At 36.9% G+C, this 13,060-nt stretch overlaps 1 protein-coding gene across 4 annotated transcripts in view; it reads right to left on the bottom strand.

Annotated features, from left to right (window-relative positions):
• Positions 1–2,818: 2,818 nt before the first annotated feature.
• EML5 (EMAP like 5) overlaps positions 2,819–13,060 on the bottom strand; it is a 128,503-nt gene continuing 118,261 nt past the window's right edge. For all 4 annotated transcript variants that reach the window (XM_064512207.1, XM_064512208.1, XM_064512209.1 and 1 more), the window contains 4 exons: positions 12,193–12,296; positions 10,335–10,488; positions 9,445–9,545; positions 2,819–9,132 (listed from right to left, as the gene is read on the bottom strand). In XM_064512207.1, coding sequence (XP_064368277.1) covers positions 9,096–9,132; positions 9,445–9,545; positions 10,335–10,488; positions 12,193–12,296 — 396 coding nt within the window. In that variant the 3' untranslated portion in view covers positions 2,819–9,095. The remainder of the gene's footprint in view (positions 9,133–9,444; positions 9,546–10,334; positions 10,489–12,192; positions 12,297–13,060) is intronic.

Below are 13,060 nucleotides of genomic sequence, written 5' to 3'. Positions count from 1 at the left end.
TGGGCATACTTGTTTGTAATTACCTCATTTGAGAAAGTTCCTGTGACTTGCACTGAAAAAAGTAATCCCACTAGGTGACCCCCAGGTATTGTGAATGTTTTTATAATAATGGAAAGTGTTGAGCAGAAACATAAATACACTTTTTTTTTTTATTAAATCTTTTGTATCTTTTGGGGAACTACATTTTCACAAAAATATACAAAAGAATTTCTTTTTACAAATATTTACATTTAGATATCAGAAAACAATGTTAGCTACATATTTTAAACTTAAATTTGACAAATATAGTTGAATATAGTTGAATTCTGAAACTTAACACTCCAGGAAAGTATTTTTAAATATTATTTGTGAAATAAAATACTCAAAGTTCATATTCAAATTTAAAAAAATCTTAATTTATGCAAAAATCTGAACATGTAATTTTTGTTGTGTATATATATATTTATATATAAATGTATATGTATTTAATAACAAACTACAATATTGTATGTTTACAGGGATTAAATGTTCATGGTGGAAACCAAAATGGAGTTCACGTAAAACCATGATCCTTATTACAGTACTACATTACCATAGCTTTAGACTAGTGGGGTTTTTTTGTTGGTTTTTTTTTTTTTTGGTTAAAGCACGAGGGATTATCTGACACACTCTGTAATGAAACGCAACAAATCTAAACAGACAACTGGATCAGTGATTTTAAGCTTAAAGAACTACAGTAAAATATTTTCCTAAAGTGACGTGACAGGGAGTGGAGGCCCAGAGAACTGGCTCTTGCTTTGTAAAGAACAGTGCTGCTGAAATGGTTTTGTTTCTCCAGAGATGAAAGACTGTAAAATACATTATTTTTCAATAGAATTTTCCAATGCCTTCATTAGCTGCCCCATTCAGAAATAGCTGCCACCATGAAGCTATTTTCCCTTTTCAGTGTGAGATGAGACAATAATCATTCATAATACATAGGGTAGCAGAAAGCTAATACTACCTCCATCGCTGAATTTCAACAGCTTTGATGTTTTATTACCTACTGTACATGTTTAGCGTAAGGCAAGCTGCTGGTTCTTCTCTGCTAAGAACAAATGAATAAACCAAGCCGCTAAGCCAAAAAGATATGTATTTTTAACCTAAAGGGAATGGTTCTAACGCATGTTATTTAGATTGTTACACTATTTTAAAGCATCAGTGTGGCCTTGAGTGTAACCTTATGTGAATTTTTTACATTAAAAAAACATTAATTTTCTTCACAAATTAATAACGCAGCTTTTCCATTAGTGTAGTGTGCTGTATACCCATAAATGAACTAAAAAGCATAAACAAAGCTCATAATTACCACATGCTGCTTTAAAAAAAAAATTAAATAGCTACATCAAGCCTAAAAAAAATCCACACAATGATAAGTAGTAGCAAGTAAAGGAAATATAGATGAGAAACATGGAAGATAATACCTGACAGCACCAACGTTTTACAGAAGTACAGAAAACCAACTTTTTCATGCAGTTTGTGCCAATGTTCATGCTTGGAGTTTCTTTAGAAAATGTGTTTACTAAATTCCCCAAAAATACAATATAGAGCATGTCCTGGCTATGACTAGTGTTTGGGGGGGGGGGGGGGAATCACAAAGTTACAGAAGTACCATTTACAGTTCTGTAATTGAGTATTACATTTTACATATTCAGGTTTTAAATAATAGCCTTAAAGAAGGTATTTAACTACTCTGTTTCTTGTGAAGAATAAATATCTTATTTTTACCTGCTTGGCATGGAAAGCTCCCCCCCCCCCCCCCCCCCAAGTATTTGCAAGTAAATATGTTACCATACATTTCATTTCCAGCACTGCAGTGTTTTGTATTGGCAATTTTTGTTGTTGCAGAATTTAAAGTCACTGTGGTAACCATACAGCTGTGGTTAAGGCTGACTGACCTTTCACTGCCACTGCATTTGAAGAAATACCTATTTGGGGTGGTGGGTGGGAGAGTTTGGTTAATAGCTCCTGTGAGAGGAAAATAAAAACTTAAGAATAATGGCAAAAGCTAATAAATTGTCAACTTTTGGAGGAAATGACATGAAACATTCATTTTTCTCAAATGGCTTATAATCCTAAAGAGGACTGAAACTAAAATACCCTTAGTAACGCCCTCTTTCAGAACCCAAGGCAATTTTTTCCTGAAGCACTCATCTACTGCCTCAGGCCCACAGGGACCAGCTGAAGATGGCACGAGCTTTATGAAAGAGTCAGTTACACAGAACGACTGAGATAGATAGATAGATAGACAGATAACACCATTTGTCCCCTGCAAAAGAATCTGTTAGGAACACTGGTAAAACATGAACGGTATTCATCCTCTATTTTAAAATACCTGTTAACAGTGTGCTCCTTTAAAAGAAGTGGGTACAATAAGCTTTTAAAACTGTCAGAAAGAGGAGAAAAGACATTGAATCTTAGGTAAGATGTAGGGGGCTGCAATCAGTGTCAGTCCCTTGCAATACTTAAGCATGGGGAATACCATGTTATGGTATGCCTCTGATGCATCTTTAAATCACTGGCCATAACATGGCAATAATTTGTTGAGTCTCTTGTAAAAAACACCTTTTCTTAAATAAGGTCCTACATAACACCTACGACAAAAGTGAGCAAGATCGGTACCAGTAAGGGGCAGCAGGGTTCTGTAGGTTCTTGAAGTTATCCCACAACAAGCATTAGAAACTTGGGGAAACGCCTATTTTTGGCTGTTGGGAGAGAAATCCAGACACACAGGGCTAAAGGAACAAGCTGCCTCTCATGGTGCAGATGCTCAACCCTCCTCCAGCGGGTGCAGGAGGTGGCGCAGAATCAGCACAGATCTTCATGCACAGATTTTAACTGTATGTTTCCTACCAAGAGTTGCTACATGATAAAGTCAAGGCTCATTGCCTAACTGGAAACTGTAATGAGTTTGGATTTTTTTATTTAACGTTTATCTCAGTATTTCCTTACTTTGTAATGATTTCTTGTGGGATAATCAAGAACTTAATGATTTTTTTTTCTACTGATGTGTATTCATAGGCCTACGTTCACCTTGCCTGACATTATACCTATATTTGGAGGCCTAAGACAAGGAACCACTAAAGGGAAATTCAGCCCATGTATGATTTGAATTGTCCTCTGCAGATACATGTTCTGTGTCCATCAACTGCGCGTACCTAGTGTTAAATGGAACAAATGCATTCTGTGCATGTCTGGGAACTGAAATGAGAACTTGTGAGTAAAGGTTCATTAGAAAACAGATAAAAGAGCCAGTAATTGATAGAGGTTGGTTGCAGAGAGTTTTGCAAAATAAAATATTTCTTTGGTTTAGTATTTTTTTGTTTAAAGAAAGCATTTAAACACAGTTGCACAGGAAACTGAAATATGGATAATATCAGAAGAGGCCAATTAACATAATCCCATGTTTGGTTAACATGAGAAAGATAAGTAGCATTTTAAAATAAATACATTCTAAACTCTTTTACCTGAGCTCTCAGTACTCCGCAGCATTTTTATATTTATTTGTATTACTTTCTTCACTGCCAACACATGAACAATGCCAGCAGTGATAAACCTGTTTTACCTGCTGTACTTCAGCACTAAGTAGTTGTCCCATAGTTTAGTATGGGAGCAGCTGCATCTTCCCCAAAAAAAGAGGGAGGGTAATTGCGTGTGGCTTTTCCTCTGACATCCAGAAGCCAACTCGGGGCATTACTTTCTCTGTTTGCACAACTCAGTACTCCTCACTCATCCTTGCACTCCAACACCAGCCACTGACTGGTTTCCCGCTGAAGAGGATGTTTTCTATCCATTGGTAATTGGTATGACCCCCCCGCACGTCAGTCCTGCCTTTGCCTATTTCTGAGCTTTCCTTCATTTTCCTTCCTTTCTCCTTTTGTTTCTCTAAATTTATATTTACTGGTTCCATGGTGCTGCTTCCTCCATCACATCTTCCCTAATTTAATAAATGGCAAGAAATGATGACAATTGCCTATTGTCACCATGCTCAGACCTTACACATTCTTTTTCAATTGAAAGGGGGAAAGAACTTGTGTTCCTTTTTATTTTTAATAGGAAAAAGTGATTCGGTTGGATTCCTCGTTTAATTAATAGAGCTAACAAATGATAGATCAAGATTATGACTGATATTCCGTAGGTAACCTGGGAAGGAGTCAGTGAGTGGTTATCTGTTTCATCATCAAATAGACCAGGAACCCCCCTCCTAGGTTATTTTTAGTTACTTATGAATGATTTTGGCAAGGAAATCAATTGTGGCATTTATGCATACTATACACCTAAAGCCATTCACTTTTCTGAAATAAGATATACGGAATTTAAGTTTGAAAGTAAGGTTGATTCCAGATCAGAAGCTGGAGAGAACCAAAGAAAAGGGTTTGGTCTGACCATACCACAGTGACTGGTATAAAAAATGCATAGTAGGCTTTGGCAAGCTCATGTATCTATCCAGAAGTAAAATCCAGCAGTGCTTTAGGAAAACAGAGCAGATTGCAAGGAAGCATAAGAAAACTCTGAGAATGGAAGAATATGTACGCGCAATGCAGCTAGTGATGCTAAAACAAAAAATCATGACTGGTGTGACAATTTATTATGCGACTTGCAATCTTTCTTCCCTTTCTCTATGGAGACTATAGATAGGATGATTCACTTTGTCCAAAATACTGAGAAAAAGACATTTGCCTATACTCTACGATAATGAATAGAAAAAAGAAAAGATTAAGGCTTGTCACATCTTTGACACTGATAATGAAATAGGGAAACACATCATCTTGCCTCTGTAAGAAGAGTATTTGAAACCAAGTTCCTTAGCTTCTCACACTGTTACAACGTATGGACTAAACCTGCTAAGGTCCTCCAGTGCGGAGGTGGACAGTGAAATCCATGTGCGAGCGGCAAGGTAAGCACTGCTGGGAGGAATCCAGGCAGCAGGTTTGGAGCAGCACAGAGAGAACTTCTGGGCTTGTTAAGAGCAGGACTCTGTTTGCCTTGGCAAACTTTAAAGTCAAATACGGAGTTTAGGCAGCAGCTGAGAAAAGGGGATCGCAGTATTGAACTAAGCCACTCCTGAATGCTCTCAAAGTCCTGCCCTAGGTACTGAAGTCCTTTATTCTGATCTAGCTTCTGGATCCAGGAGATACTTGTCTGCAGCGTGTCTGCTTTCTGATGGTATGAGTCCAAGTCTGCTTTAACCAGACTTGCATAAATTTCTGAGCTGTTCTGAAATGAAAATTCTGTTAAAACTGAAATCCTGATATTGAGCAATATCAGAAGTTGATCTGACTGCATGCTTGCTTTCAACTATCAAACGAAGTGATGAAGTTGCCTTAATTTTCTGAAATGCTTTCTTGTATCCTTGGTTTTACATTGTCCCTTGCCTTCCCTGTCAAAATCAAAAAGTGATATAGGATGACTTGTCTCTTTAAGAATGAGAAATTTAAGATTTCAAGTCTAAATGATTCAATACATTTGGCTAATTAGTTCTCTCTATCCTAATCTAAACTGTTTTCCTCAGCTCCTGCACTATGCTAATTTTCAATTCTAAATATATTTATTTTTCATTTTTGTATGTTCTTATAAGCTGGATTTTCCTTCTCTTCATCTCTTTTTTCCTAACGTTATTTAAATAGCTTTCAAGAGCACACTTGTTTTTAAGTAAAATGGCATTTTGCTTTAATCTAGTTTATTTCTGTTATTACAAAAAAGATATTGCTGACTTTAAAGATCTCACAGATTTGTGTTTGCTGACAACTAGAAAAGAGAGTTAGAAAAATAATTAAGCCAGAAAACCAAATCATCCAGAAAGAGCAGGTGAATCTTACACAGAACTTTTGCCTCCCTTTCTTTAGGGCTGCAAAATCTCTGGTTTCAGATAAAGCCTTTCGGCCCACGCTACGTCTCTCTGATGCTCCCACAGGAAAGTCTATCACCAATCCCTTCCCGTTCTAGCTTCTTTCCTGATATACTGGTGCATGTCGTCCTCTGCCTTTTTTTCTGAACAAGCAATCGCAATGTCCCAGTGTCCCCCAAAATGGACGCTCTGCTCTGGTATACACCTGCTCTAACCACTCGCCACTCTGGCTGGCAATGATTAGCAAGTAACTACAACAGCACTTAATGTAAACAGCAAAGGAGGCACAACAGCAAGCACCATCGGGGGCAAATCTGACCAAAAAGACAGCAAAGCTGCCACCTTTAACTGTGGTTACAGCCAGCTGTATCTGGCATCTTGTCACACAAACTGCGTCCCAAACAGCCTTCAGCAAGAAAGCTGCAACTCGGCCTGTGCCGCTGCTCTCCTCACCACTCATGGCCACTTCCAGCTGGCTGACCACAATCCACCCGACAAACCACTGGCGGGGCCATCAGGGAAAATACTAGCTGCCAAATTGGCTGCAATAGGAGGAATGAGGCTGGTAGCTTTGTTTTTAAATAGCTCTTGAGCTTCCAGCTCCCACCCAGCCCTTTACAGTTCCAGTGAGGTTTGGAAGAGGATGAAGCAGGAGGAGGAGCTGGAGGCTCAGCACTGCGAACCACAGCTAGCAGCCCTGCTCTGCCGCACGCAGCCCTGCCGCAGGTCGCCCCTCGACTTCTCACTCGCACTCCACCTCCGACGCGGCAGCTGAGATTCCTCAGGGCGAAAGCACCACTGGGCAAATTATCAGAGGAGAGGCACAGCTAGAGCAACAGTATTAATGACTGCGGCAAGGGGCAGGAGGGAAGAGATGACTAGAGTGATGATACAGTGGGGAAATACGGGGATCAGAGGAACAAACCTCCTGATGGCCCATACTTCCTTCACTGGATGAAGGCCTACAAAAATCATGTGTTGGGAGATACTGAGCCTAGGATTTTGAGGGGAAAACTCGAAGAGGCAGAAAAGGAACTTTGATCTGGCAGTCTGTGGAGGACAGGCTATGAGGGAGCTGTTAACAGCCATCCAACTCCAACTGATGAAAGGCAACCTTAAATTAGAGGCAGGACAAATCTTCAAGTCAAGAGCTCCTGCTTAGATGCATCTAACAAGAGATAGAACAATTGATTTCTCTGGCATAGGTAACATTTAAATACCAATTACTAATTTTCACATAACATCATCAGGCAACAAGGTTATGAAACGGACCAAGTCTAATCTCAATTCTCAGCTGCAGTTCCCCTAAAGTCAAAAATGCTACTGATAAATCTCCCTGTACGGTCATGACCAAATCCACCAATTTTTTTTGTGCCTGTAGAATAGCAGCTGCATGACTGGCAAGACTTTGCTAAGAATCATCATGCCGAGAAACCTGATAATAGTTTAGTTCTTCTTCTTTAAAATAAGTATCTGTTATAGTTTGATATATAAAATATATTCTCTAAAACTGTTGGGTAACTAGCTTTGTATAGTGCATAACAAGAGTTTTGGACACAGGAGAGCACAGAAGTCTGGCTCATTTTCTTTTTCCTCATATATACAAGCCCTCCCATTCCCTCTATCACCACCATCCATGCAAGATGCTTACAAGAAGAGAGGAGGCTTATTTCATTTTTACTTTTATCTGGCATAAGAGAATGCAAGAGGTGAATAATATCAAGCCTGCTGACTGACCTAAACAAATGCCACCCTTAAAGCAACACTGACTTACATAGACAAGAACTGCTTTATGTTCACAGCAAACTGCCATTACAAGAGTAGTGATGATAACTGCAGAGATAAATTATTACTTCTGTTTCCTTCTATGTTGCATGAAAAATAACTGCACTGATTAAAAAACAGGTTTAGTCTGCAATGCATCACGACAACATGATTTAGACAGCTGATGTAATCTTCCTCACTTGTACCCAAAACGTAACTTGGTACAGGTTTTTATCATCACTGTAATATTTTTTCATCCTACAGTCTCTGTTATGTTGCAGTACAGAATAAATGCACTTATGCTAGAGGTGACAGTAGGTCCATTTAAAGAAGCATATGATTGGATGTTTTTACAATCAGGAGAGAAATCTAAGTAAAGATCTCACCCAGCTAGTCCCAATTCTTTTAAAAAGTCTGAACATACAAAATAAAATGTTTGGAAAGTTTATATTCTCTCTGAATCCCCCCTATGATGCTGAGAAAATAAATTCAATTCATATTGCTATGAAATTCTATTTTTGCAACTGGTGACACCCCAAGCTTTATCAGTCATGAAGACTAAAATCCTCACCCTCGTTCACATTTTCACCATAGAGGCTAGCAGCCCACTCAAGCAACACAGCAAAAATCTTTCTTCCACGAGAATACATTTATTCAAAGGCAAAAACTGGAGTTAGACTTTTAGGTTGTGGGCAAGGCACTCGCAAAGTGAGCAAATCTATTTTTACTCACAGAACTAATTTAATGTTTAAGTGCAACAAAAACACTAAATTAGCCATGAAGATCATGCATATCCAACAGCTTTCACCAGACATGATTGTGACCCAGGCCTCTAAATACAGAAAAACTTAAGTCCTAAGGAATCAGCTCTGTCTTTTTTTTTTTTTTTTTTTTGCTTTGCCAGATGATTTTTCCTTTTTTGACCAGTCACAGAAATATCATTTTCCATTTTAATATTTAACCATTTATTAAAATATTATATTCTTCAGAGTTAATATACGTTTTCTTTCAGTAATAAAATATGGAATACTCTTTTTTTCAATGATATTCAGACCCCAAAACTTAAAGGAAAAACATTCATGCTGAAAATAGACAATGTACAGCACTAGGTCAGAAATAACATCTCTTGATTAAAAATCCAGGATCTTACTGTGAAAACTGTACATTGATTAACCACTCACTTTTTCCTTTTATCCACGTATTTCTTTTTCAACATCTGGCAGTGGGTGAAATACAAACAAGGATTATCCAGTGCTGAAGCAAATCTAATGGCCTCAGCATATTTGTTACAGTCCATCCTTCTGATAGACTCTAGACACTGTCTTGCAGAGACAGATCACTCTGTGTCTTGGATCAGCACCATTTCTCAAGCATGCAGGGCACAGCAGAATGTCACATTGCAATCCTGGGCGTTTCATGCCTGTTACTTCATGCAGTGTCCTCTTGGCAAGTCTCCATCTCTCTCTCAGTGAGGCATATGCACACATTTCCAAACAAATAAGCTGCATTTTCAAAAAGATATTAAATGTGAGACATAAAACACTACAACATGGTTAAAAAGAAATGGCTAACAAGGTTAAAAGTATGTCGCTCTAAATTAAAAACATTTTAGTCTTTATTGACTATAGAAATACATGTGCATCTTAACTGTTCATATCAACATTTGGTCTATTTATTTTGTTTCAAATATCCACTTCTTTATACACAGAAAAAGCACATAGGTAAAATGATGTGAAATTTTGAACTCAAACTTCATACTTTAATAGATTGTCCATGTCTATTCCTATTTAGATAGTAATGGAAAGGATACATACCTGCAGTCATCCCCTCCAGCACTAACAACGTATCTATCTCCACTTGTAAAGCGAATATTAGTCAAATGGGCTGAGTGCCCTAAAAATCGTTTGTGTTTTGCCTGAAAAACAATAAAATGGAAGTCTAAATACAGTATAGCCTTGTAAATCAAGTAAGGTGTGCATGTTTGTATCTACCTTCTCACTGCATCATATATTTAGAACATTCAGAACACTATAAAGGTTTTCAGATGTGAAAGATCTCCTGAAGAGCTACCACTGAGCTGCTGCAATGCAGATTAAATTGTCTCCAAATGAGAAAGTGCCTGCACACTTGGGACAATGCTCAAGCTAACACAATAATATGAAATACATTTTGTCACAGGATTGACCTGCATAAATTTTGTGTAAAGTTCCTAACACTGAAAAAATTAGTCTCATTCTAAGTGTGCAAGCAATTTACACCGTGCAGTCTGAAAATTACCAGTGCTAGTGTTAGTGAAAAATCTGTAAACTCTTCATTCATGGAAATACACAGATGGAGCTAAAATTACCAGCTGTCTTCCTCATTTGTTAAATGGAAATTGTAAATGTAGCTAAATAGAACTAAGTGCTTTGAGATTTTCATTATAAAGGCACTATGCTAGTGCAAACTGGAAGGCAATATTATCACCTATCAGAGCTTATAGCAACAGCTATTGCACAAAATGTTAAGAAAAGCTGGAGATGAAGCACGCTTATAATAACACAGGCTGAAGTTACACAGATGAATTAAAAAGCTACAAATTTAGAGAAGGAAATATTTCTATCACACTTCCACGAGAGAAACAACACAAGGGCATAATATTGAAAGTACTTTTTGTTATACTGAAAGTACTTTTTGTTACAGTCATAGAAAAAAGAGTACTTACAAATTTTTCAGGACATGGAAAGTCAAAGAGTTTGACCATGCCAAAATCATCACCCGTGACAAGGTTGATTCCCGAATGAGACACACAGGCACAGTTTACATCAGCTTTTTCAGCATGCCTGGACCAGATTCCAATTACTTCATCCCCTAGGACACTGAAACAGAAGAGTGAGAAATTCTTTTGAATGTGGGAAAAACAATAAAGTCAGGACATGGTAAGCAACTATTACATTGTAGATGATTTTAAATCATCTACATATTACTTCTATGTTTTAATGCTTATACATACGAAACTCATGTGGATTTTATTCTGCAACTGATTTTTATATTATTCTATAATTGCTTTTGAAATTGATCCAATGATATAATGTCGCCAATGACAACACCAAAAAGACGAAAGTGAAATCAATAGTGCAAATACTGTTCACAGAGTCATTTGCCAAAAATACGAAGAAAAAAAAAAAAAAAAGAACAATGAAAAACAGAACTCCATAGCAAAGTTACAAAAACTACTTTTAGCTGTTGGAAAATTCACAAGATTTATTTTCATTATAACTGTGTTTTTGTTGATTCTATAACATTTCCAGAGACATCAATTAGATGAAAAAGTCCTTTGCCCTTCAAGTCCAATGAAGATTTTTCATTAATACCACAGACAGAGATAAATGTCCTAAACAGAAAGCACAATTATCTTAGCATTCCAAGAACTGACCCTGAAACAAAATTTCCTTTGCAAAAGCTTTTGAAAAGCTGGTTTTTATTCAGCTCTGCTCAGAATGTACACTTAAACTTCCAAGAATGCACAGAAACAAGGACTTTGGAAATTTTTCTGGGACTTCCCCCCCCTCCCCCCGCAAATCAGAACACAGTATATGATATTCAAAAGGCAAATGATGATATACTTAGGATGTACTGGATTGGATCAAAAATAAATAAATAAATAAAGCAACACAGGTTTCTTGTTTTCATACCAAAGAAGTGACAAAATGGATTACCCAAAAATAGAAAGCTAGCAAAACGATTCAGAACCCTTTAAAAAACTCTTCATCTCTGTCTGGTCTTGCAAGAATGTATTAGGGATTACTACTGTTTAAAGTGGTCCATATGTGGAAATTTTTCAAGCATTTATTCTCAATTTTTGTTTGAGGATGTTAAGCAGAGGACAATAATTGCTAGCAGGCAATTAGTTCATGAAGAAGCCTAGAATAGGGCATAGGCTATCAGATCTGCATAAAAAGCAAAATGTATAATTTAAATATCTAATAGAAATAAAAGTGTCTTTTTCATATAATTTGTAAGTTCATTTTAAATGCTTTATCACTTTAACGTATTTTCAATTACTTTCATATACTTTTTAATATGCAGACATTAATCACAATTTTAGGATACAGATACTACTGTAAATAATGTAATAATGTAAAACTGAATTACTGTCTTGTGTTGTCTTTTCCTGTTTTGACATGTTTTTATTTTCACTGTTCTCTTATCCCCAAATCACTGTTTTGAAGCAAATGGTGCAATACTCCAAGTAACTGGAACAGCAGAATGAAAAATTACTGAGGCTGCTATAGCTACTTGATTAAAGGAGACTAGAGATGCATAATAAATAGAAAGGCACTTTTTAGAGAGAATTTTTATCTTATATCCTTAATGGCCAAACAGCCCATGCTCCCCTGAGAAAATGTGTAACATACTTTATTTTGTTGTATAGCACTTATCTGATTTGTTACCAGAACAAATAGGTACATTTAAAAGAAAATACCTGAATGAATGAAGAGCTGAAATACACCTTTAAATAGTATGTGCTTCTCCTGAAAGTTACACATCTTTTAAAAGGTGTAAATCTGTGAATTAGTTACCTGGTCCAAGTAGCCCACGTTATTCTGTCAATCACAGCCTGATCCACAAGCTGTTTTCCTGAAGGCACTTCATAGACTTGCCTTTTATAAGACCCAGTAGAGACCTTTGACATGAAGAGAACAATTCAGATGAACTTAAAATACATGAACATGTTTGAAATGATGAAGACAGAATTCTAAAGGGCTTTGAAAAAGCATTTTTTGATAGCACCTTTTACCCTAAAAGTAACTTATCTATTGATAAAGCCATCTTTATGAGTCATCTGGCTCAATGAGTTGAGAATTCTCAAAGATCTATACAAATAAAAATGAACAATGAGAAAGGGGAAAGAATCTGTAATTTTAAAATGTCCAATCAATAAAATGTAATTTAAATACATTTCATATTCTGCACATAACATTCATTTTATGTATCCATTCAGTTTGCGTTAGTACATGTGTGCATAAAAATAAATAAATAAATGAGGAAAACTTAACTTCCATCTTTAAAACTGAAATGAAGCAGTTCTGCTCAGCCTGTAGATGTTGATTTGATACTGAAGAGGCAAAACCAGGCTCATGTTATTCCTCTTCTTGAACGTGAACAAAATGTGGAATGTATCCCTACTTTATTTTAAGAAATGTTTTTATCCCTTTGGCTGGGAGTTGTAACACCATGGTTTGGGTGCTGCTCAGAGAATGCTAGCACAGAAAAGATGTGTAATGGCACCATTCTGGTCTGGGATAGGAAGGATCTCCCCTTTCCCTTGGGGTTATTGAACAAAAGACTATACTCCTTCAAGACAGCCCATCCACATCAAGGAGATAACAAGGCAGAGAAACACATTACAGTCATTCTGAAATCTGTTTCTCCTTTCTATGTTTATTT

This window comes from Dromaius novaehollandiae, chromosome 5 (assembly GCF_036370855.1).
Source record: "Dromaius novaehollandiae isolate bDroNov1 chromosome 5, bDroNov1.hap1, whole genome shotgun sequence".
Taxonomy (NCBI): domain Eukaryota; kingdom Metazoa; phylum Chordata; class Aves; order Casuariiformes; family Dromaiidae; genus Dromaius; species Dromaius novaehollandiae.
Note: the sequence above shows the minus strand (reverse complement) of the source record. Positions and strands in the feature narration are given on the sequence as shown.